Raw genomic sequence first — 27,359 nt, 5'->3', positions numbered from 1 at the left:
GGTCTTGTTTGTTTTCTGAGAATCTACTGAACCTACTGGTAACTTGTTTGCCACGTAGCAATAAAAAATATACTAAAAACCTTGATTATTCTGGTTAGTCACATTGTACTGCTATTATTTTGAACAATACTGTATATATATATATATATATATATATATATATCTATCAGCATTTCATAAAATATTTATTGGAAAAAGGAAATAAATTGAGCCTGTTTTACCATAATTCACACAACTACAATTTGAGATGAATTCACTCTACACTCTCCAAGATAATAAACTATTTTACCTCAAGGGACTGGTTTATTAAAACATTTCAGCTATGTAATGATCTGTTTACAGGACACTCTAATACAACCTGTTCTAGAGAGGCTCTGCCTTGCTCCCGTCTGCCTTGCTTTCAGTGCTCCAACAATACTCCTCTGACTTCTGTGGCACTATAGAAGAGCAGACCACCGATGGGCATTGTGCCCACTTGGCCATGCCAGTGCGTTCTGTGTACAGAGTTATAGTGGCTGCCTGTGTTGTCAGATTTGCATGTGTTTTTCAGTGTGCATAGCGAGGGTATGTGGAATATAACACTACACACTAGTCTGTGTCCTTCCCACCATATCCATGACGTGCTCTATGCTTTGTCATGTGGTGGACATGGATGTATGGTCTGTGTTTGCTGTACCATAGTAACACCAGTAAACACTTCTGTAAGTGTAAATGTGTGTATATTAGCTGTGTGGACAGGTCTTGCTTATTGACTCTATGGTGCTGCAGTCTATAGTAAACGTGTGTGTGTGTGTGTGTGTGTTGTGCATTATAGTGTATGCTCACTTTGGGTGTGGATAAGCACTTTGTGTGTTTTCTTTGCTTTGTATCACGTGAGCTCTGGGCCAAACCTTGGACTCTAACTCTTTAAATAGAAAACAACTGAGAAATTCTCATGCCTGCAAAAAAAAGCATGTCTGGTTATGTATTAACTAGAACAGTTTCAAAGATACTCTCTCATATGAGGGCTATAGTCTTCAGTTCATTAACCGAGACTATCAGAAAAACTTTTTATTGTCTCTTTATTGATTTATGTGGCAGTTACTGTGTGTATTTACTATCTGGCTCACATTTAAACTGTGTCAAAGTTGAAGCAAAGAAAAACACTGACCTACAACCGTCTCACACACGCCTAGACAAAATAAGTCTCGAAACACACCTGTACTGCAGATGCCCAAGTTTCCACAAAAATGGTATAGTATAATATAGTATAGTATAGTATAGTATATTATATATTTAGATACATAACGCCATGTCAACATCAAAGACTATTTTCAGTTGAAAAAAATACAAAAATAAAATAAAATAAAAAACACCTAACAAAGAAACACAACTTATATCACACAAGATTTTTTACATTTACATATAATACAAATTCTAAAACTTTTCATGGTAAAATTTTACTATATAACCCTTTGGGCCCAATGTGGTGCCAGGCACAAAGCATGTGTTTTTTGCTAGTTTCAGCTCATTTTCATGTCCTGTGCCGCGTTTTTTAAATATCAAATGCATTTGCACCATTTGGGCGCCAATTTGTGTGCTGGTCTGAAAACGAGGTGTGTTCATGCGCATTTGCTGGCGCATTGCTATTTTGAGGCAACTGGAATAGACAGTAGTAGTTTTTTTGTTACTTAAAGAGCGCTTTAGTATAGGCTGGTCCACACATACACTCTTACACTCTTCTTATTACACACACACAGGGACGCACAGCAGCACACAAGCATGCCAAATATAAAAATTAAAGGATTGCAATGTAAAAGATTATTATTGTGTAGGCAAGATAAATATAAAAATGCCTACATGTCATAATGTACAGTCATTGCATGTATCAGAATTAGGGTAGGGCATGAGCATGAGCAGCTCGCATGAGCAGCTCCGTTTCCTCTCTGTATTTGCGCTTGCAAATTCCACCATGTAAAAAGGAAATCCGCCATGGCACGAGCGCAACTGACTTTTAAAGAGAATGGGAGATGAGAATATGATTGGTTTATTGCACATTATGGCCAAAACACATCTATGGCCATTACTAATTAAGAGAATAAGGAAAACCCTTTTAGACCATTCACCGGGCACGCAGACCATTTTTCCCTTCGTAAAAAACTAATAAAAGTGGATTTGGACATGCCCTAAAAAGAGTTAAAAGAGTTTTCTCTATACATTAAAAGCTGGACAGTCCAATAAAATATGTTTAACAGAAAGGGGAATCTTGTCCACCAAAATTGAGATTTTTCAAAAATAAGCCAACTCTGATCTACCGAAGAGTAACAAAGTCAGGGCTGGAGGTCAATTTTACTGAATATAGCCTATATCAAAGAGTAAATAAATGGGAAATGGTGTGAAGTGACATATTTATTCAACAAACACTTATTTATTTACCCCAGAAATACACAATATTAATATATGTTCCAAACCAGGTGCGCTATAGATCATAGTGTTTAAATTTGGCATGAAACTGTCTTTTCTTCCCTACTGTGCTGAACAGTAAATCCAAATGAAATTGCTTCTTGAAATAGAAAACATGTAGAGACTTAATTTTGTCCATTGTGAATTGATTGGATTGTTGGATCGAACTGCTGATCTCATGTGAGTGACAGAGGGGAGGGATTATTAAGAGGGGGAGGGGAAGTTATTGTTTTTGATTAAAGAGTGCATAAGAATTTTTATTTCGGTTAGGCTTTAGTATAGGGACCGATTCTCACTATTAACTAGTTACTTATTAACATGCCTATTATGAACATATTGGCTGTTTATTAGTCCTTATATGGCACATATTCTGCATGACTATATTCTACATCCCTTGTCCTACCCAATACCTAAATTTAACCACTACCCCACTAACTACTAATAAGCAGCAAATTAGTAGTTTATTGAGGCAAAAGTCGTAATGGTTTGTTAATGGCAAAATTGCAATAAAACAAAAGTAGTGATAGCTTTTAAAGTAAATTCTAATTAAACAGATTATTAAAAAGAAAAAACGTCAGGGTGTTTGTTGATTGGATGAAGGTAGATCTGAAAGTGAGCATGCGAGGTGACGTTTAAACAGACTAAATAACTGAGTTAAGATATTTTGGTTAAAGATTGTAAGATAAAAAAGTACCAAAAAACATTAAATGGGTGATTCACAGTATGATCAATAACATGCATCTGAAAAATCGATAGAATTAATTTCCATTACATGCCAACTTTATTATGACTCATTTACCATAATACCATTGAGTGTACTGTAAGTTTATCACAAACAGAAACACCATGAAGCAGAATAAAATGTCAGCAGATTGGACATATTTCACAATTAATGATGTGTAGGACAAATTCATTGCCATATTCATGCCTGCGTAGAGCTGCTGTTGAGAACAGAGTAAAATGAGTGTGTGCAGAGGCACAGATGAGCAAATATATTGAGCACACTTTCATAGAATGTCCTGTTTCTCAAGTAATGCTGGGAAATTCAATTAATTGCACCGAGTTGCTTCACTGGATGTTTCAATAAAGAAGAAAAATGATTCACAGACTTCCCAACACTGCATTAGCGTGAGGACATGGGAGAAAGCGATCTATCTTGATGTCAACCTCTTCGTCAACTAAATGCAATCAAAACAAAATTGTACGTCAAATTTATTGCAAACAATAAAAGAAGAGTTACTGCAATTGAATGACTTGTAGAGTATTCCTCTACATGTGACAAAAACTGAGAATGTGATTTAGAGTTATAACAAGCTGCAGGATTGCTGAGTGTGTTTATAAGGCTGAACAATTGGCGATTATATATCAATATGATTAAAAAAAATCTATTGTTATTGCAAAAAAAAACGATTAGGCTAATAAAATAATTATAATATAGTATATTGTTGTATTATCGTTAATAACAACAATAACAAAATATTTCTATTGTAATATTTTAATGTAAATAAAATTTTCATAAGGGTTAGTTCACCCGAGAATGAAGATTCATCCATCTTCTACTCACCCTCGAAGCATCCTAGGTGACTTTCATCTTTCAGAATAATCCAATCTGAGTTATATTAAAAATTGTCCTAGCTCTTCAAAGCCTTTCAATGGGGGTAAGCGAGTGTTTGTTGTCCCTGTTCAGAAGATGTTAAACAGTGCTGCGTGGTTAGTGACGAGAGTGGAGAGAGAACAAAACAAAACACTAGTCACGAATTAGAAAGCACAAAACAAGGATTTGAAAAAAAAAAATGTCGGATGATTTCAAAATAAGCCAAGAGCAGACTGGTTTTCTTTTGCTAAAGTAAGGAAACTTTGTTTCCTTTGCACCTACATTTCCCAGAGGCATGCGCAATGCATACATCTTCCATCTTTTCCGCTTGCACAGCTTCCAGTTCCCAACAGTCAGCAAAAGTGAGAATTTTTTTTATTACATTTGAAATCTGGATATTTATTTTACAAAAACGCATGGATTCACTGCAAGGGGCCTTTATTCACCCCCTAAAGCCATGTGAGGGACGTTTTATCCTAGATGTGCGCACTTTATTTCACATCTTCTGAACTGTTGACAACAAACATCTGCTTACCGCCATTGAAAGGCTTGGAAGAGCAAGGACAATATTGAATATAACTTTGATTGGATAATTATGAAAGAGGAAAGTCACATACACCTAGGATGCTTCCAGGGTGAGTTTAAGATGGACGGAATTTTATTGTTGGGTGAACTAACACTTAAAGAAAATTTTATAATAATTGTTTACAATTGAGCTTTAACTGTCTTAAATCTTCAGTTTCAAGAATTAAACATTCAAGCTTTCAAACATTCAATAAATCAACCTGATAACCAGTAAGGGCATGAAAATAACAGCTCTTACCCAGAACTTTGTAATACATATAAAATCATTTTAAAAAAGTAACACACTACTCTCAAATTGTCAGTCCCTCTGTACTATACTTGAAAATTCTGGCTTAACTAAATACAGGTATTGCTTCTCAAACTCTAAAAATGGTAATGGTTCATAATGTTTAACATTTAAAAGGCTGGATAAATGACTCATGGTCACTAAAAATGTGCAAACAATGCAAAAAGTCCATGGCCCCACTTTTATCACCATCCCTGTCTGACTCACTCTAATCGGTGGGAAAGGAATGCATCCTATTACTTATTAATGGATCACCTAAAATTGTGAGTGACGTGTGCATTTCATGAAAGCAGGGTGTTGTCCTAAATTTAGGACAGTGGCACTGTGAAACTCTCAGGCATCTTTTTTTGTAGCCTCAAGAGCAAGTCTTCTGAATACAGAGTCTGTGTGAAAGAGATAGTAAAAACAGAAACCTTGTAACACACCAACATAAGTCACAGTTAGATAACTACAGAGTTTGTAATGTAATGTCATGTGCAAGTGCATGTATGCATTTGGCAGATGTTCTAAAATGACTTAAATGACTTTCAATGTATATTTTTATGCGTTTTTTTATGTTTTATGTTCTCTAGGAATTAACCCCATGACATTTCCGTTGCTGGTAGCATGGTCTACAAATTAAGCTACTTAAAATAAAGACATACAACTAGCAATTCATCTGTCATTTGTGACAAATGAGTAGCTCTGCCCTGTACCCCGCTGACCCCAGTGCTTATAACCCACCGCTGAGCCTCTCTCCCTCTGTGTGAGTTCAAACCCTGGGGCTTTTCCAGGACATGTAGCCACACATATATACACATCCCTTAGTATTTTCCTGTCCCCTGTATCCATCTAAACTCTTGTGGTCCAGACGCTCATTTTCTCATACCATCCCCCATTCAGGCAAGTGACTCCTGTCATTGCCGAGGCATCTTTGTCTTGGATATGCAATAAAGGGGTCATTGTTGCTATTCTACAGTGTTCCCAGCCCCTCTCTCGTCCAGTCTATCTCTCAATAATTTATTTTCTCTACACCTGCTGGTAAGACACTATTTGATAAGTTTAATTTTACAGCAGGCAGTTCACATATTCACAAAGCTCAGATGGTATGGACATCACATGACCAACAACTGAACTGTACTCACTAAACTGAACACACTAAAATCAATATTACAGAACAGCCATATCAGGTGTTCAGAAAAAAATCACACAAAAAATAAGCTAAAGAGTCACAAGCAGACAAAGCTTTTGCATGGAGATCATCTGCAAGCTGCAACATTGATATAAATAAAACAGGAACAAAAACTTTATTGACTTAAATTGTATTTCATTTGTTTGTAAAACATTTGTCCCTTGTTCCCCAAACAAACTGTTCCCTTAATGCTGTGTTTTTTGGGAAGTCCTGTGTGCAGTAGTGATGTGTAGGGTCGGGTCGGGGCTCGTTAAGAAATTGGCACTTTATTTGCGGGGCGGATTGGGGCGGGTCACTAAAAACAAAATAAAATAAAAAATCAATTTATGTTGTGTGGAATTTAGTGGTGGAAATTTAGATTCTTTCAAGAGATTTGTTTATTTTCAGTTCGTTCAACAAAATGATTCGTTCGGATTCATTCACTGATTTGTTCAGTGACCATTTCTCATATTACACAAATATGCCACAGCAGGTGGCGAAAAAGAGTGTCTTGTGTTATGTCTTAAGTGAACTAACATATTTACTTGTGACAAAAAATTATTTGGCTTTACTTTAAGTGTGTGTATGATCGCATTAAATAAATAGTCTAAAAAAGTTGTTCTGATGAACAAGCACAAGGTTTTCTTCCAAAATTAAACATTTTAATTGTTTGGTCAGACAGTTCATATATTATATATTCACATTAATAAACCAGGGATTAAACTTGGGAGTTATGTTCTGTATGCTAGGAAAACAAGCGTATGTGCACCTATAACTGCGCTTTGTATCTGCTGATTGCTGATCGAGATTTACATGCTTGGCCGACTGTCCCTGTATACTCTCATTCAGTGGTTCCCAACCTTTTTCAACTCGCGGCCCACACAACCAAACACATATGTTTGCACGGCCCACTGCAAAAAAAATTCACTGACCCTGCTATTGTTGGGTTAATAACTTAGTACTCAGAAGCTAGATTGTTAACTGTATTTATTGAATGAACTAGGGCTGTGCGATATGAAAAAATAAATAAATAAATATCGCGATTTCTTTGATCAATTTAGAGATTTCGATTTTAATCACAATTTTGACACACACACATATACTTTACAGTCATAAATGCATTCAGGAAGATTTTGAAACATATTTCCAAAAGAAACCAATTAGAGCTTTATCAAAACGTTGTGAGGTCTCTAGAGACAAAAGTCAAAATATAGTAAAAATGTAACAAAATAGACTTATGGCAAAAAAGTTATGTTAGATTGTTAGATAGAGCTCATTAAGCAGTGCCTCAGGTTTTGAAATAGATTTGTCATACATCATACAGGGTCACATTGCCTACTCCTTCTGCAATGCATATACAGTGTGCAGAAGCAGCAGCGAGAGCCCGTTATTGTAACGCAAAAGCACATTAAAATAATACACGAGCGCAAATTTCTCAGCTCCCATGCAGATTTCCTTTGCTTTGTCACAAAACCAGAAGTGCTTGCTCAGATACACGCGGCTCTTGCACGGAGAGTGTGCGCACATAAAACGTGTCTCCTCTCACTTAAACTGCGTCCTGTGCACTCACAACTCTCTCTATGCTCATGGGCTAGATATTACTTATAGTTTTTATTTCTAGCCTTTTACCGCGTGCAGTGTGAATGCTCTGATCTGATCCGTTAACATTGGCTCAGAAAAAAGTTACGTTGGCATATGCCCAGTCTGTTCTGTTCTCCAGAGAAGCAAGCAGTCAGGAGGGAACACGTTGACAGTCATTTATGTTGACAGCCATTTATGCATGTTTGAATTTGTTGTTCTGTAGCATATGCAGAAAAAATATAAATTAGTGGTTTATTACTTAGTTACAGGTTAATATTTATTTTTTTGTTATTTAATTATAAATATGAAATTATATTATTATGTTATGATTCAGACATTTTTAATATATTAATAATATTATTATTTTTTTTTATAGTAATTGGCGGCCCACCTGCAATACCACCACGACCCAATAAGGGGCCGCGACCCACAGGTTGAAAACCACTGCTCTCATTAATTTCGTTCTCGAAATTGCTCTCATTAATCTCAGTTCATTGAACTCGTTCACCTACGAGAAGATCGTATTCGTTCACTACATTGAACAAATCACTTGCTCCGTCACATCTTGAGTAACTCTTTGACAGGATGAAACAGTTCACAGAGCTGTTCACGAGCTGCGCATGTGCTAATAGCGCCAAGCTCGTGCGCTGCTTTGGAGGAAAGAACTTCAGTGAACGAGAAATATGAATCAATGGATTCGGTGTACGAGAACGATTTGTTCACCTAAAATATTCATTCACATACGAACCATCACTAGTATAATTTCCTATAGCCTATATTAAATATTTGGAATATATATTTTCATATTTTATTAGGTTCTTTGATAAGGTTACAGTATGAAGGTCTAAGCAGCAACGTTATTCCGTGATGTCCGCGATGCGCGGGGTCAAGAAATGTGACTTTATTTGCGGGGCAGGCTGGGGCGGGCCAAATAATTTCAGAAAAGCGGGACCCACGGGTTGGAAAAAAAGCAGACCCACGCATCAATACTGTGCAGCCCTGCAACCTGAATAAACATGTTGATAGGTGCGCTCTTGCTCTAGGGTATGTTTTCTAAAAGCAAATATGGTCACAAGTACCATCATTACCAATAGAGTTAAAGGGAACTAACGTATATAGTTAACTAATAATTATTTTGGGAAACACACCCCTGGTTGATGTGTGCACATGCTTTTCTGGGAGAATTCCGCAATTTATGACATCATACAAGGCTATATTCGAAAAAACTTTCTGAAACTTATACAAACCCTGAAGTGTATTCGGAACAGAAATAATCGGTCACACATCCAACTCATTTTTTTTAACTTTGGCCATGTTTGCCATGCAAATTGCTTTAACAGCTTCTTCCTCACCTCGCCACAAACTCTTATACACCTTTCCAAAGCCTCCAGCCCCAATTACCTCCTCCAAACACAGCTCTGAGAAATCAATTTGCAGTGGCTACTCCCCACCAACCACACCTCCTGGAGGCAACGCTGGATAGCTGGTGTCCTGTCAGGTAACATAATTACTAGGGAATATGCCCACCTTGTCCTGGATCTTGCCATTCCACCAGGGTTATACAAACCCTGAAGGAGTGCATTTGTAACAGAAATACTCTGTCATACATCGAACTCATTTTTTTTACTTCTGCCATGTTTACCATGAAAATTCAACTCTTTAACACTTGACTTAAGTTAGAATGAATTAAATATCATTAGGACCCCCCCCCCTTAGGTTGAAAATAAGTACTGAACATGTGCCACAACAATTTGATAGCAACAGACAGTGTGGGTTAGCCATTAGCCATCAGCCATTCCTGTATTCCTGTAAAGACCTGCCTGAGGAGTGTGTCAGGGGAAGGTGATCGGGGGTTTAGCATTACTCTCAGCTGAGTCACCCTTCCAGTTGATCCCCATTTCTCTATTGTTTTTGCAAGTGTGTGGGCCATTCTTTAACAATGGTAATATAAGTCCAGTGTGAGCTCAGTTAACAACAAGGACTGACCACCGACTTCAGCCAATCAACTCACACGCACAGAGTGACATCACTTTAAGGGAGGTCACACTAATCAGATTATCCTTGTTATTCAGATGCACTGACAACCAGCAAACCAAGTATGTTCAAATTAGCCCCCCAGGCAACATGAGGGGAGGCAGCTATTACAGTTATTTTGGTATGCTAATGTCAATGTCTTTGTCCCTGACTCTTTGTGTAATTGTTGTATCATCATACATTTACAAAGCACTGTTGATTTACACAAATTGTGAAGGGTTATTTTATTTTGACTGCTTAAATTTAAATAGCAGAGTTAAATTTTGTTACAAATGCTGACACTTGTAAGGGAATGCAATTATTGGTGAGGTAAAAGGGTACCATACACATAATCCCACTACAGTGTGTCATTGAGAGGGGACTGTACTGTAGGTGAGGGGGATGTCTAGGGTGCAATAGAGGGGAGCTGGGAAGAGGCTGGAGGGTTTGGAATCCGCCTCTGTTGCCACGGCAGCTGTGCCAATCTCTAAGAACACCTTCAGTTTGAAGAGGACACCTGAGCTCAGAGCCCCTGGATAATGAGAAGCAGTGAAACTCTAAACTCTGACAGCTAATGCTTTCACCCCTCCTGTGTCTACAGGCGCACGATAAACATGCATCCCATCTCTGGGAGAGGGAGCAGCACTGGAATGACTGCTTTCATGGATTTGACAAGGACAGGGATTAGCAGACTTTACTAAATCTTCTCTTGAGTTTCTGTCAAGCTCTGCTACTGCAAAACCTGCAAACGCCGTACCCTTAGTATCTTGCGTGCAGTGTTCTTTTTCCCAAGTGCATCCATACTCATTCATTCAGCTACACTCTTCTTTCTTCCCACAACAACTCCAACTGTGCTTAGCAGCAAATAGCACAAAGGACCAAAAATAGCCCAACGTTTTTCAGAGCAGAGCAGCTCTCCCTAAGAAGAGGAAGCAATGCCACGACAAGAGGCTTTGAGCACGTCCACACACAGCAACTATTCCTTTTGTTCTGTCACCACAGTCTATCTTTGCAAAACCCATAATACCCATTGCAAATTTGAGAATGCAGAATTATATATTTGATGCACTGCATTTATGTTGGGACTGTATCGGTCATGCCAGAAGTGTCCCACTTGCCACAAGACACTTACCCTTAATCAATATGTTGCTTTGTATGAATATGTGTTGAGTGCATCAGAACACTCTGAAAGAAAAGTGCAAATGTTGTACCCTTAATGGTACAACAGCTTGTCGCTGGGGTTATAGCCTCAAAGGGGACAAATTTGTATCCTTTTGAAACCTTAAAGGTACATATTTGCACCTTAAGGGTTCATTTTACTATTACAAATATACTAATATGGACTTTTAGGCACAGATAAGGTGCAAAGTTGTTGCTTTCAAAAGTATAGTGACAAGTTCTTGTACCCCTGAAGGTACAATTTTTGCTGTGGACTATAAAGAAACATTACTCACTGTTGCTTGATTTGAGGTCTCGATGGATGATTGGTACAAAGGTCTGGTTGTGCAAGTAGTCCATTCCCGTCGCAATCTGCACTGCCCAATTCACCAGTACCCGAGGAGGCACCTTCTTCCCAGCAAGTGCCCGGTTAAGTCCCCCACCACGGGCATATTCCATAACCAGGCAAAGATTTGGCTCCCGCAAACAAACACCTCGGAGGGCAATGATGTTGCGGTGTCGGAGCATCCAGAAGAGTCGGGCCTCCTGCCTCACATTCTCTGCTGTAGCACTGATGTCCTCATCTGGGTCCTGACGAGCTGCTTTTACAGCTACTTCCTCACCTCGCCACAAACCCTTATACACCTTTCCAAAGCCTCCAGCCCCAATCACCTCCTCCAAGCACAACTCTGAGAAATCAATTTCCAGTGGCGACTCCCCACCGACCAGACCTCCCGGAGGCAAGGCTGGATAGCTGGTGTCCCGTCGGGTCACATAATTACTTGGGAATATGCCCACCTTGTCCTGGATCTTGCCAGTCCACCAGCCCTCATCTCCAGACACTTTTGAGTCCTTGGAGAGCACCTCCAGCAGGTCGCCACGTCGCAAGGTCAACTCCTCGTCCGCTGTGGCCTCATAATCAAAGACAGCTGTCCAGTATGTGTTACTGCCTTCATGATGATGAGGAAGATGGGAATCTGGAGAGTCCGCTGAAGAGGGAAAAGTAGAGGAATTCTGGCTGCTGCTGTTGTGTGTCAAGCAGGGTATTGAGTTTGCATTTGCTGGGAGGGCAGGGGGAACTCGGGGGCCACAGGAACCTACCCTACTTTTGCAAGGTAGCGGAGCAGCACTGCCACCACCTCCAGCTCCTACTCCACTCAGTCTTGTATATGGGTCCATCACTGAGTGTTCAGGTCAGCGATGTGGTCTCAAAAGCTGGAGGAGGCCCTCTGTCAACTTGCACACAATATCCATGCAGAGTCCATCTACTGAGTGCAGGCCTTCTTGATGATTAACAAAATCAATAAGTAAAGCTTTTGCTGGGCTGCCCCTGCACTGTCCTCACCGATTGTTTGGACTGTCCACAGCACACTTTGTGTGTGTCTTAACATTTATAGAGCCATTTTAGTCAGTCAGTGTATGCAAACAGCTCTCATATGATGATGCTCCGCTGTTATATAGATTTATAAATTATGACACTGAAAAATAGTTTTGCTAGAGAAACCAAAGTCCTTAAGATTAGGTGAGAATATCCAGTCCATCAAGGTGTGATAATCGTATCTTTTTGGTTACTTGATGCAGCATTGGGCTTTTCCCTCTGAAGAATCACTGAAGGCCATGGACACTGCTTGCTTGGTTTCTCTTTTTAACAGCAGGATTCAGAAGTAAACAAATATTATTAAAGATAACACAGTAACTAGATGGTAATTTGCCTTACATCACACATGATCCTGTTCTAGTAGGGGTTAGGTTCTACCTAAATAGCTTGCACTGGAATGTTGTCTTAACCTCTAAATCCTTTGACCCATGTAAAACTCTCAAATTTGTAAATGTACATCGATGTTACTTTTTTTTTTCTTTTTGCAATGAATTTTAATGAATATCTATAGCCTTAAACAAATGCATATGCAGGCTTAAGACATCCTCAAACATTCAGCTCTGACTCTCAGAGACGCACCAGTTCGCGATCTCAAAATATCCACAATTATTTGCACACGTGTGATATTCACTTGACGTGTCTTTTGTGTTGTATAAATTACAAACATTGCGAACGCTATAAGACAGTTCAAGGAAAGCGCGCGTCCATTTTAAGTTGAGAATCACAACAGAGAGATGGCAGAGCCGTGGCTGTCATTAGCTTTAATCGACATAATGTACGCCACATATTTATTGCGATAAGGAATATATTCGGCATATTAACATTTAATCGATAAATATTACTATAGCAACTACAAGTCTGCTGTATACAATTTAATCCACGTCACAACCCAAAGCGACGGGCGGTTCGTGTTATTTCTATGAACTGCATGTGCAAGTGCTTACTTCGATCATCTCGTCCTCATTTTCCATAATTGTCATTTTAACACTACACATTTTTCATAGAACAGTTGAATCATCAAGCTGGAGTCAGGTGCGTATATAAATAGAAATCTGTAACAAGCTAAACGAAACTTGGATTTGTATAATACAGCGATATTTCTATGAAGAATGAGAGTGATGCTGATGGCTTCCATAAAGGTGACTTTTATCCAGGTCGTAGCGATCAGGCGACAAAATTCTCCATAATATGTTTATGTTGCCCAAATAAAAGCACACATAAGATGTGTAAACCATCTTTACAATGACAATACTACTACTACTACTACTACTACTACTACTAACAATAGCAATAATAGTAATAATGATATCCACCTAATTCCTTTCTAGATTCTGCAGCAATATTTCTATTTTAATCCAGAGATCAGTGTTAAAGTAGCCTATCCATGCCGGTTTTCTGAATTCGGATGTGTTTGCGGTTGCCTGGATCATTCACCGTTCATCACAACATCCACACAGCTCGTCGCATGGGCGTATCATAACGCTGAAATATTCCCCATTTGTTGTGTCATCGAATTCCTCTGAAGGATGCTCTTGTAATCGTGCTCTCAGATGGGTCAGTTAGTTGGTCTGTCGTTCATCTGAATCGAATAGTTTCTTCCCCTGTTTCCTTTCCCTGTGAGAAAGGCGATCTATTCCATGGACCGGGCTGTCAACTCCTAGGCTGACTTTGTATCCAAATACACACCGGCTGGACTGGGGGTGGAAGGCAGTAGGGCATTCTGGGAAATGGAGTTTATGGTGGGAATTTGACCGTCTAAGGATCATTTTATATAAGATAGCATACTTACTAACCACAACAGAGACAGTAACACTACTAAATATTATTAGGCTATAATTTAAAATAATTATTTTCTTTATTCATGTTTTTAAATGTAATTATTTCCATCAGGCATTTCTCTGGTTCTGGGCGTCACGTGATTCTTCAGCGTTCTAATAATAGGCTGATTTGGAGCTCAATTCTAATAAATTATTATTGGCACTCCGTTAGGCTACTAATTATGGTTCTTATTATTATCAGTGTTTTGATACTGAAAATTGCTGCAATATGTTTGTGGACATATTTTTCTATCTTTCTTCCATCTGAAACATAATTCCCCAAACGTTTAACAGGAGTAGGCCTATATCACGTTTCCTCAAACACAATAAGCAGCAAAAACTTTATATCATTGGAAACTTCATTAGAAGTCCTCTTTATTGCCCTGAGACAGAAAATAATGATTTGTGAAATGATGGGTTTAATTCAGTCATTTGCTGTTCTTGAAACGCTGTACATTAGGATCTCAAATTTTTCATTACACAAAAATATAATTTTATAATCTTTATTATCATATGATTATATGACAATAAAGATTATAAAGTGATATTCTGAGTCAGGTAGATGGAAATGCAGCAGACCTGCGCAAGATGTAGACTACAATATGGAGAACAGCTTTGCTCCATTATGTCACACTGCCCCCTGGTGAGATTCTGGATCACATCAATGGCAGTTTTTCTTTTTGGCTTCTTGTAGTCATCATCATGTCTTAAGGTCCTGTTCTCTTTAGTACACACTTTGTCTGCCATGACTAAGTTGGTTGAGCTATCAGAATAGAGGACATAAGATCCCAGTCCCATTTACCCACGCTTCCTGCATCAACAGAGTCAAAGAGATTCATTGCAGATAATGACATACATTCAGAGGATGCAGTTAGATGGTGATTTTAAAGCAAAAAAGAGGATTGATAACAAATTATTTGCTCTGGAAAACTAAACAAACTTGGCATAGACATCAACAATTGTTTTCCAGCACTGTAGTCCATGCATAGAGTCTTTTACTATTTAAATGGGAAATTATGTGATAGCCCGAGGACAAGGTTATATATATATATATTTTTTTTTATTTAAGTTTTTTTTTTTTGTAATCAAAGTACTGTAAAGACATTTAAAAGCTGTTGTATGGTGGTGAATAATGCCAGCACACATTGCTCTTGTGTTTTCATGGCCATGCAAATTCACTAGGCCGCTTCAAAAAGGTTTGCTTATGGAAATTCACACACATTTTTAAGGCTGGCATATTTAAATGTGAATCTCCATTAAAATAGTTTCTGATCATTCATTTTTGTGTGTGTGTCAGAGTCCACAGATACCGTGTCTCTTTTTCAAGGACACTTCTTGTTGCGAGACCTATGTTTGTTGATCTATTCTCAAATATAAAACTATCTATTGTACAAAACGAGCTCGTTTTAAAACTGGCTGCACTTAATAAACAAGTCACTTTTTTGGTTTATAGTTACAGTTCTAGACACATATCTGTTTCTATAATAAGATTCTGCACAAGTTTAAACTTTTTGATTTATAACATTTACAACAGTGTAAGGACATAGGACAAGCTAAACTATGACAATTTTACAAAGTATTAACATCTACTTTGAATATACGTGTAAATCACTTTTCAAAAAATTACAGACTGCAAAGTATTTGCATAAGCGTTTACAATTGAAGAGGGTGTCAAGTCAAGCGTGTTATAACACGAGTGACCACAAGGGTGTGCTATGCGCTGCTCAAAAATGTGCATAACCTGCCTGCCGAGTATAAACGTGCTATAGATAGACATGTATCTAAATTTATGACATACTATAGAGCCCTCCAAAAAATAATTTTCTTTACAAGAGTAAAATGTTTCTGTTGCACGTAGCACATGTGCGCTGGTTGCAAAAATGCTTTGAAATACCACAAAAATATGACACTGCAGTCTGACGTCATGCAATCGCATCAAAGACATTCATTTCCATGTGGAAACATGCTGTACAGTACAACACAACCAAAGTGTCATTTACACATTTAAATAACGTTGTCTCTACTGCAGTCGCTAATGCGAGGGTTTTCCCATTCAGCGGTGTGAGATTGTATTAACTGGTTTAATGCCAATGGCTTCTATAATCGTATATACCATATGGTAGATGGTTATGGATATGGAAATGAAAATGAAACCCACAATATTAATTTGTTTTTGTTATAAGATAAATACTATATTTATAATGCAAAGAGAAAAATTTCACTAATTACATTGTCAAAAACAGGAAAACCAGAAAGACTCGTTGTTTAATAAATAAATACCATTCGATACAAGTGACGCTTATTAGTTGTTTTATTTATCTGTATTGTTTGTACTGCTGTGAATTTGCTCCCCACGTTACATTGCGGAATTCGCTGTCTTTCATACATTACTACAGACACTTGTGAATGCATCCCGCGCATGCGCAGTGGCCTGTGTGTGTGTGCGAGGAGCACCGGGCGTCGTGGTTTCGGTTGGCTGGGAGGAAGAGGAATAACGAATGTGAAGCCAAGAAGAATTCCTCGTTGGCGAACGGCGCTGGGGCGAGAAGCGACAATATCCACAGGATTTCAGAAACGTTTGTACGGACTACCCATGTCTCCTTAGGGAAATTAAGCGAAGTTTTCCCCTCGCGCGTTCCCGACTCGGATAAGGTAAGAGACGTTTACCGGGGATAATTAGTTTTTGCGATCAGGTTTAACCCAACAATGCGAAGTGGCGAGTTAAACTCGGGAGCCTTTGGACAGCTCTCAGATATTGTCGTGTCTTTATTATGCGCACGAGAATATAGTGGGCAGTGGTGGGTTTTATGAAGCAAGCACTGGTCATTATCCAGGATTTAGGATCACTGCGATGTATTTTCATTAACGTTAGCAAATTTAAACGCTTTAGTCCTTCCTGATCAGTTAGCGCGCATGCGTCAGCACCATGTAGTTTTCTCACCTGAACTAAAAGGACGTGCTACAATAGACTAAGGTTACAAGTTTCAAACAATGGTGCTCTTGTTCTTTCCGAAGTTGGTGTCTTTTGAAGCATCTTAGAATGATGTTTGTTGCTGGTGAGGGCAGATTGTTGCTTTCTAGTGAGTTTTTTCGCACATGGAGAATCATTTGAGAACCCAGCGGAAAAGCTTCTAGGCAATACAGTTTGCAAATGTTGCGTTACAGTTCGTTTAGGCAGTTTGTTTGTGTTTAACACATTTGTGCATTATTTGGTAAAAGGAAGAAGACTGTCATTTATCACCTCAATCTTGACCTTTGTATGACAGGTTGTTTGTTTTTTTGTTTGTTTGGGGCAAATACAAAAGTTGTGAAAACACAGCCTCAGTCATTTGCTTTAACTCTGTAAAGCCAGATGTAAAATAATGGTCAGTAATCATCGAATTGTTTGGTAATGTAACAGTTTATTGAACCTTTAAATCAAAGCAACAAAAACAGCAACATTTGGTTTGTAAGTTTTTATTTTATTTTATTATTATTTTATTGATTTTTGTCATGTTCAATAGGTTCTGGTAAGTATATATCTGAAAATCTTGATAGCTTGGAATTTTAATCAGCAGAGATCTTTACAGCAAAGCTGATAGAAAATGCATGTAATTATTTAAATAATAATTAATTTTATGATCAAAGCTCTATAATTTTAATTGTGGGGGCCACAGCACATAATGCTTTGTAATACAGTGATGACTGAATATAAATAAGCATTCATCAAAAGCATTTTAAATAATATTTGACAAAAAAAAGGACACTAGTCAAGTAAACATAAGTTGCTTTCAGTCCAGTAAGCAAGTGTAATTAATAATATAAAAGGTTTTCTTTTTTTTAAGATCTCAAAGTGATGGTTGTACACCATGTTTTCAGCAAATTCTGATCATTAAAAGCCTCTGTGTATCAAATATGTTTCTTTAGGCTCCATAGGGTTCATTTTGAAAACAAGTCCCTACCATTTCTGATTAGGTTGAGAGTAAATTTATGGAATTTATATAGTATTTTATTTTTGGAAGAAGTATCCCTTTAAGGGCTTTGTTATGAATATTATTATCTCTACTGCAGGTCATGCACTGATGTGTAGCTGTATAATTAAAAATCAGCATATGTTTCAGGGGAAGTCAGATGGCATTACCAGCGCACACACACCACACCACCACATTAAACAATATCAAATTAGAGAACCAGACTGTCGTGCCTGGAATTTAGAGGTTTTATTTTAGTAACTTCCTCTCTGGGGCTAATTCAATCACATGAACGTATCTGATACAACAGGTCATATTGGCTAAATTCAGTTCTCATGGTTTGCTTTGTGGACAAATGTGGACATCAGTGACTGCTGCTGATGACACAAACGTAGTCCAAAACCTGGAGCCGATTCTTCTTCCAGGTAATAACTTAAGACAGACTGTGTTTTTGTGAAGAGCTGAATGCTGTTGTAAATCTCAGTAACTACATCCAGGTGCTAGGCTAAACTCCAGTTTTTTTTGTAACATACCCTGTAAAGTAGCAGTATCTCTGTGTGTGTGAAGGACTAGCTGGGGTTCTTTTTCCATCAACTAACCAGAAAAAGCCTCTTAAACTCACAAACACCGTCTTTCGTAGTCTGCTGGTTAGTGAGGGTTTGGAATAGACAGACTCAGCTGAGAGTAGGTCTGGATTGTCTGAGCGATTTGCATTTGGTCATTTGAGTCCTTGCAGGTCTTTTTAAGGCTGTGGTGGCATTGTCTTCTGCAAACATGCCTGATTGTTTTGTTTGTACTTAGGTTTGTGTGTCATTGTTATCAGGCGAAGAGAGAAATGAACAACTTATGGGCCAAGGCACGTGTCTTTTTAAGCTGTAATGATGCAAAATTATGCAATATTTTTGAGCAACAGTGAGGTCAAGAAGTTTAAACCATAAGCAGTTTGAATTTCATGTAGGTCAAGACAAGAGTGAGTTATGAATAATAGCTATATCTTTATTGTCCCATTACACTACACACCCTTGTCTGTGGTCAACAGGCAAAAGAGTTTTAAGATTTTCCTATTCATTTACTAAATAGACAGTATGTTTGTGAGTAACTGAACATCTTTTGTAAATGAGAAGTCTGAGCAACAAAAGGGGAATAGAGAATATTTTGACACGTAATAACTGGATACTAATGTGGACTTTAGTATTCTCTCCGGGTTACATTCTCAGGTAGGTTATCACTACCTGCTTCCATGTCATCTATTAACTGGGCCAGAAATATCCCTAAAGCTGCTGAAGTTTCTTATTCTCTCTCTCTCTCTCTCTCGATCACTCTGCTCTCTGCTCTCTCTTTCTGCCTGTTTGGCCAGAGTAAATATAGCCTGTTTGGTTTTTTGCTAGAGGATAAACACAGATGTCGAATCGAACTGTTTGCCACTGCAGACTCACCCCAACAGTTTCTCTTAGAGATATAGAAACTGACAGAAAATGTATAATCTTTTATAATCAGAAAAGGCTTAATGTTGTCATTAGGGCTGACTGTATCCTTATTGACCATTTTGGCCGGCATGTGCCAAGTCACAGACTCCAAGTTAACAGAGTTACTTCTAATTGTGTAATTACTGTAATAGCTTGCAAGGTAGTTAATATTACATTAGTAATCGCACATTAGCTAGGGAGCTATTTGCATTGTTAGGAGAAATCTGGTCTTTCTGTTTGTTTAGATCAGTTTGAGCGCTAAAACTGACAGCATTGTAATATGATATGGTTCAGGAAAGCATATAGGCTTTTTTTGTGATTGTAGAGCTACTCAACCGAAAGGCAACAAGTGGTTCTGTCACCTCGGTGTCATGACTTATTGACGTGACTTTTCTTGGGAATCCGTAATTTGTAAAAGCGATTTCCACAAAGTGTCGGTGGAAGTCAGCAGGCTGCCATGCTGTTTTTACACCTGCTCCGCTCCAGAACCAGAGAGACCTGATTGACGAGAGAGATCCCACAGAGTCGAGGGAGTTTGAGCGCAGAACAAAAGTCTTTGATATCACCCCCCCATTTAGAAACAAGTCGGATTCATGACAGAAAGCTGAAACCTAAAACTGTCATGCAAAGTTAAAGTGTAATCTGGGGTAAAGTTTAAAAACAAAATAAAGTAGGATGCATTTTGAGTTGCACATCGTAGGAATTTTGTCAGGGCTGTCGATTAATATGTATAGCATTTTTCATTGATAGAGTTTGTGATGTGTTTAAAAGAATAAGAGTGATGCACTGATAGAAAACTACGTTTTATGGTGGCTGATATTCACTGTGTTTATGTGCATTATAAATGTACACTACTATTCAAAAGTTTGGGGTTGGTAAGGAAAGATGAAAAAAAGTATCTTATGCTCCTCAAGGCTTCAGTATATTTGATCAAATGTAAGAACATTACTGTGAAATATTATTACCATTTAAAATAAGTTAGCCTATCTGTTTGGTTATATTTTAAAATGTAATAAGTCCGGCCTCTAGTCTTCAGTGTCACATGATCCTTCAGAAATCATTTTAAAATGCTGATTTAACACTTTATTATTATCAATAGTGAAAACAGCTGTGCTAAATATATTTGTGAAATTTGTGATACCTTTTTTCAGTATTATTTGATTCATTGAAATTTCAAAAGAAAAGCATTTATATGAAATATAAATTTGAAACATTACATTATACATGTTTCTATTGCATCCTTGTTGAATAAAATGATTAATTTCTTAAAAAATGGACCCCAGGCTTTTAAACAGTATTTTATTTTCAAGTGAAATCAAAACATATAGTATAATGTATTGTGGATTAAAAAAAAAAAAAAAATTATTGATTATTGGCTGGTATCTGTGAAAAAGTATCAGCCGATATTTTTTTTCCCTACCGATTTTTCTAATTTAAACAGATGACAATAGACTATGGTTTCCCTTTTAGAGCACATTTCTGTGAGCTGCTGTGTGCACGTAATGGACGTTTTCAGTGTTTATTTTTTTTTTAAGTAGTATAGATTTATAATCTCAACTTTTATTGGTTCAGATATGATGAACAAAATAGTCTTATGTACCGTAATTTCCATATTGGTACATTCCCAGATACAGTAGAAAAGAAAAAGCTTCACTTAATGGGTTAGAAAACATATATTATCTGCAGCTATAGTCTCAGAGAAACCCTGCTTCCCTAATAAAAATGCTTTTTTTATGTGCTGTAACATTAAAGAAAAGCGGTTAAATGTCTTCTGATTTCTTAAACATCCAGCCTGGAACCATTTTTGGATGTGGGAGTACTTGGGAGATCTGAGAGGGAAATTGACTTTACCAATAAGTGTCTCCAAAGGGAAAAGTCTCTTTGTTTTATAGAGGATCTCCATTAAATTAATGACGCCAGATGTTTCAGACCCACACACACAGTTGTGGAAGTAGGCCGTTCATTGTCCCAGGAGATCTCCTTGTTCACAACTTTCTGTTCTTAAGGAATTTCCTATTGATCTGGCCAAGAAATGTATTCCCCTCTCTTTGGAGAGACGGAGCGGAAGAGAGACATCGAGAGGAAACTGTCAGAGCCAGTAGGGGATCCTCAAGAGCATGTCAGCCGATACGCGGGAGGAAGTGTTGATGAACGGACACCGACTGTCTCGAATGTCTCCGGTACCGTTTCTTCCAACACTTCCGGCAGTTTCTAGTCTTAAACCAGACACACTTTCTGAAGTTTAGTTACGTCACCTACAAGTTAACTGTGATGCGGACTTGATAGACCCCATCAAGTGGGAAGTTTTGTTGCGTCTACTTCCATCTGTCTATTGGTAGCATTGTGCGTCACACTGGTTCTTTCTAGTGCACCGTTGGAGAGAAGGGGAACTCAGAAAGGAAATGAGCGAGATGACAGGCCCATGAATCACCCCCACTTTGAGGAGATGGGTCATATCAAACACACACAGTGCGTTAAAATGCCAAATGTTACCTAATCAAACAACAGAAGAAACACATTCACTTCATGTACTGAATCACCCATATATGCAAAGAATTCAGTCAACTTTAAGAAGCCAATGCTTTTTATGAAGTATATATATATAAATATATATTTTTGAAGTTGTAGATAAAACACAGGTTACTACATGAAATTTATTTTTTACTACACTATTTTAGTCTTTCTATATCTATTTTAGAAAAGTTCATCCATTTTATTCTTTCTATCTGCTCCATGATATCGTGTTTCTGGTAGGGTTGGGTATCATTTGAATATTATCGATTCTGATTCATTTCTTATCGATTCCAATAAGATAAAAAAAAATTAAGTCAAACATTTATTCTGTGTCTTTTGAATAACATGAGCAAAAATCAACAGCCTACAGAACAATGCAAGAGGAATTTTGCCTATCCTTTTAACAAAAAATACCACAGCAAAAACAACTTGAATATACATTTCAAATATTAAAGTGTTAAAGACAATAAAACAGTCAGTTATAAAATTGGAACAAACAAATAAATTAGCAATAGCATAAATAAATACAACTGAACCAATTCAGGTACAGAGACTAATTCAAAGTTTTAAAACTGCATAGTTTTAATAAAATATAAATTCATTAAAATTATTATATATATTTAGTCAAGATCGGTGAATAGTTTTCTTTTGTTCTATGATTAACATTTATTACAGGCAGTGCGTTTTTTTAGGAATGGTTTTATTTTTGTGTGGAAAAAAAATAACTTTATTCTGTTTTAGATTTCAACATGCGTTCATGACAGTAGCAAATGTTGTACCTTTTTGTAAGTGTCCTGTATCCTACAAGTGTCCAGGGCTTAATTTTAAAATCGAGAGAGATTCTTTTGAGCATCTTTCAGAAGATCTTTTCATTTCTGAATATTTCTTTCTCTTTCTTGCCTCCTTTGAGAGCCCTGATGTGGTCAGAGCTCGAGGGCCGCACTTTTTCCGCTCTGTGTAGTCTGCACACACCCACACGCATATGCCTACACTCGTTTAAGTAGCCTACACATTCCTGCATTCACTCTATCTTTGGACTGCAATACTTTTCATATTTTGACATCATTTTTAAAGAAGTATTGCAACCAAACACAGTATAGCCATATCATAGGTGGTTTATTGGTTTACTACTCTCTAATCTGTTAAACTGTGATCAAATATTGTAATGATTTCTTAATTAGTCTGTCCTGTATCATTATCCACTGATTTCATTGGGCTCACATCCAAAGTAGTGGTTGACCGATATGTGTTTTTTTGACTGCCGATGCGGATATCTTGGAAAGCAGGGGGGCTGATATAAAGCCGATATGATTTTTTTAAATTATTATTATTGATGGGAAGTTTGTGTGCACGTTTATAGCATTCAATTCACATGGACCGACCATCACACAGAGAACAAGCGATCATGCTGGATACACATACACACTTCACAAGATCTCACAACTGGATTTGTGAAATTAAATGGTTTGTAAAATTGAATATTCATTAGTCATTCAAAGATTTGTTTAAATTATGTAATCGCATATTTGCTTAATGCTGACGGTATTATAATGTTATAAAAGTATTATAATGTTTGCCTTTCTATTACTAATATGCCTAATATAAAAGCAATAGTTATAATACTTTCTTTATACATTAATTCCTTTGTTTAACTGTTCTATCTGATTATTAGACAGACTTCTATTCGTGTAAGACAGAACTGTTAATGAAGACGACAAACGAGAAAGAGTGTGAGCACTGTGTGCGCTCAGGCATCGCTGCTCAAAATAAAAGTCTCGCCTCCAAAACATCGGCCAAGCAGAAAAACATATTGACTGATGCCAATATTTGAAAAATGACAAATATCGGCTGATATATCGGCCTTGGCGATATATCGTTCGACCACTAATCCAAAGAACTGATGACGACCTTTGCAAGGTTCAGTGTTGAAGGATTCTTTTTTTGCCAACATTTCCAGAGGCTCTATCACAAATATGATGCATTACTGGCAAAGTTATTTTATTTATTTTTTTTATCAGAAGTTTACAATAAATAATTATTTTTTTATTATATGCCTTAGAATCTTTAATGTAGGTAGGTTATGTATTGATATATCCAATACCAGAGGTCAGTTTTTTTAGGGTATGCTGTATTTATTTGATCAAAAATACATTAAATCCTTATTACTAAGAGTATTATTGTTGATTTTTCCAGTCTTCAGTGTCACATGATCCTTCAGAAATTATTCTGATGTGCTGATTTGGTGCTCAAGAAACATTTCTTACGTTTATCAATATTGAAAACCGTTTTTTTTTTTTTTTTTTTTTTGAGTAAATAGAAAATTCATATTATAAAATAGAAATATTTTGTAACAATTGTCGTTTCTGCCACCAATTTAATGTGTCCTTGCTGAATACAACTTTTAATCTCTTTGGGAAACACTAATCTTACTGAAGGCACATTTTTGAATGGTAAATAATGGAACAATAGTAATAATTAGTCTATTTAAAATTTAAACTTTTTGAAGTCACGCTCACAGACCTAGATATGATTGCAGTTTGACTTCGTCAAGCATGTATATGCATTAATCGCACTACAGTTTGCAGTTGGTGCATTTAACCCTTCAAATATTTTAATTCATGGACAGACAGATAAAAACTGTAGCCCAAGTATGCAAAAACCTCCTATAAATGTGGTGGTAAAGTATGCTGTGTCGTAAGACTTTGAGGAGAGATTTACCTGTTCTTAAGTTCCTTATTCAGCTCTAGCTTCAAGAGTTCCTGCCCACAGTGACCATATAAACTGAATTATGGCCTGTGGGTGAGTATTTCTCAAATTTGACAAGGATAACTCATACTGAGCTATGAACAAAGCTGCTTCCAGGACCACTTCAAAGATGTGACGTTGGCGGACTCAATGGTACCTTGCCTCGTGCAACCCTTAAATGACTGCTCACAAGCGAGGCGTTTCTGCAGTGCAGAGCTGCCCACCTTCTGTCAGCACACTGGTTGTGGCTCAGACAAAGCTGCAGATTGTTTCCAAAGTGCTGGAGTGCCAGGCTTGGGGTTAATACTGACGCTCTTGCCAAAAGCACCAAGGGCCTCGTTTTCTCGCCACTGTTACAGACTGGAATTTCTTGAGAGGAAGTCGTGTTACTGTATGTGCGCTCGCTTGTGCGGTTGTGTGTGTGTTTGTAACTCTCCATAGCCAAAGTCCGGCAACTGTAGGGTCATTGTTTTAATTCTAATTGAGTTCAGCATGGAGTCATTCCCAGAATGCCATTTAGTTAGTTTTCATCACATGCCTTTATCCATTACAAAATCAGATTTGGTGAAAGGGCAGAGAGTTTCATGATTTAGTACTGTTGAAGAAATCATTGTGTGCAGACTGTGTCACAGATCATCTATAAGCAGGCCTACGAAGAATGTCTGCAGATTTCCACACAATTCAGTTGCCTGAAAATCAAGTTTCGAACTCAAAGAGTTTTGCTTTCAGCTAGTTACATTTGGTTTCGATTATCTGCATGATCTGTCTAGAAAGCATTTTTTCGTGGAATCAACTCGTTCATCCACTATTATAAAAGATTTATTGTACAGACGTTTTGACTATCTTTCACTATTTTCTAGTTCTCACTATCTCTGCTATTTGCATATAATTGTCGCATTTTACCCACCCAGGAACAGTCATTGCCAATCAAGCATATTTGATTGGATTGGTAATTTTTTTTTTTATTGTGTATTCTGCTACTGCAAATTCAATATTTGGAAAATATGTCTTAAATCTTTTGTTTAGTTTCTTTTTTAAATTTTAAATAACTCAAGTATGGCTTTCACCATAAAAATAGCCAAAGAATGGAAAAAAGTATACAAATTCTCACTATTAACTAGTGCTTATTAGAATGCATATTATTAGCATATTGGCTGTTTATTACTTATAAAGCACATATTCTGCATAACTATTATGTATCCCTAATCCTACCCACTAACTAAACTTAACAACTAGATTTACCTTACTACCTACAGTAATTAGGAAATTAATAACGTTTTAGTACAAACAATATTGGTATTTCTTTACTGACGCTTATAGATTACATCACATAAAGTCTAGCCAAAATAAGTTAAATGCTGCAAGTATCTCAAAGCTCCTAAAGCTAGACAAATCTGCATATGCAAATAATTGGAACTCAACAGCTCCTGCACTACTCTCCATTGGAAATGCTTCTTTAGCATATGAGGAGGGGAATTTTGTTCCAGTGAGATTTTGCTGTGGATGCCACAAGATTAAAAGCCTAGCCACAGACAAAATTTCCTGTCGCTCACTGCTGGTTAGACAAAAAAAAAAAAGCTTTATGCTGTATCGCATTGCATGCGGTTCCAAAAATGATGCGACTTGTATTTATCTCCATATATTTAAGTCTCTGAGCAGATTTGAAATGCTGGTGGTATTTGTGTGTTTTTTTTTTACCCACTTATTTATTTATCCCACCAAGGGTTTATGTCTCATGCTGTACAGCACAGTGTCTGTGGGGAGTGGAAAGCTACTTGCCATTTCACACACACACACACACACATACAGATGCTCACTACGTAGAGTGTAAATTAAGAGTAATGACAGTGGGGTGTTGACTGTTGTGTTCCTAGATCTCAGGAGAGTTACAGTAGTAGTACACTGCCAGAGAGAGAGAGAGAGGAAAATGGTTGAGCTCTTATCATCGTGGGAGAGGTAGATATCGACCGATTAGGGATGAGAGAGGCCCGTGAGGGAAGATCTGAAAGCATGCGGGTGAAAGAGTTAGGTGCACCTCTGTGTGTGGATTTTGTGTGTCCTGATTCTGGTGTCGTAGCTTCAGACAACCATTAGCTCAGCTCTAGTCTGGAACTCTTTCAGTCTCTCTCTTTCTCTTCCTGTGTTGATTTTGTCAGTCTGACATAGTTACACGTTTTGGTCACGCTAGCATAAAGAAATCCCCCTTAGAGGCTAGATTGTCTCGCAGCGATTCAAAGGACTTTGTGAGCTGTGTGAGAGTGAGAGATTGATAGGGGTTTTCTAAAACAGAGCAGCCTCTTTCTCATGAACAAGGTTGGGTTATAAATTAGCCTGTGTGAGAGAGAGAGAGGCTTTGGCCACAGCCGTCAACCGTGTTTTATTCTCTCACAGTCAACGAGGATGAGCCATCGTCACTTCTCCTCCCCTGTCCACACGCCTTGAATGATGACGGGAATGTAAAGTGGGCTGAACTATGCGTGGAGCCTATGAATTCCTGCACAGATCAGCAGTATAAACATACACACGGTCACGCTTATGTAGGGGTGCGCCTTTCAACCGGTTCCCACGTCTCAGTTTCGCAGGAATGTTACTTGCCCAATGGGGAGTATTTAGACGTGCTTCCTTTTCTTTGCCTTTATTCCTCTTGAATCCATCTGTTGTATCTTTACCGAGTGGAATA

General features: G+C 37.7%; 2 protein-coding genes across 5 annotated transcripts in view; one reads left to right on the top strand and one right to left on the bottom strand.

The window, feature by feature from the left end:
- LOC127977587 (mitogen-activated protein kinase kinase kinase 10) overlaps positions 1-13,897 on the bottom strand; it is a 39,681-nt gene extending 25,784 nt beyond the window's left edge. The window contains exons 1-2 of the mRNA XM_052582536.1: positions 13,501-13,897; positions 11,106-12,450 (exon numbers count right to left, since the gene is read on the bottom strand). Of these exons, the coding sequence (XP_052438496.1) occupies positions 11,106-11,988 (883 nt within the window). The 5' untranslated portion in view covers positions 11,989-12,450; positions 13,501-13,897. The remainder of the gene's footprint in view (positions 1-11,105; positions 12,451-13,500) is intronic.
- A 2,543-nt stretch (positions 13,898-16,440) lies between these two features.
- Positions 16,441-27,359, top strand: part of LOC127977585 (signal-induced proliferation-associated 1-like protein 3) — a 91,364-nt gene continuing 80,445 nt past the window's right edge. For all 4 annotated transcript variants that reach the window (XM_052582531.1, XM_052582533.1, XM_052582532.1 and 1 more), the window contains exon 1: positions 16,441-16,656. The gene's annotated coding sequence lies outside the window, so the exon portion shown is untranslated. The remainder of the gene's footprint in view (positions 16,657-27,359) is intronic.

This window comes from Carassius gibelio, chromosome B18, assembly GCF_023724105.1.
Source record: "Carassius gibelio isolate Cgi1373 ecotype wild population from Czech Republic chromosome B18, carGib1.2-hapl.c, whole genome shotgun sequence".
In the NCBI taxonomy this organism is placed as follows: Eukaryota; Metazoa; Chordata; class Actinopteri; order Cypriniformes; family Cyprinidae; genus Carassius; species Carassius gibelio.
This window is presented reverse-complemented; position numbering and strand designations above follow the sequence as displayed.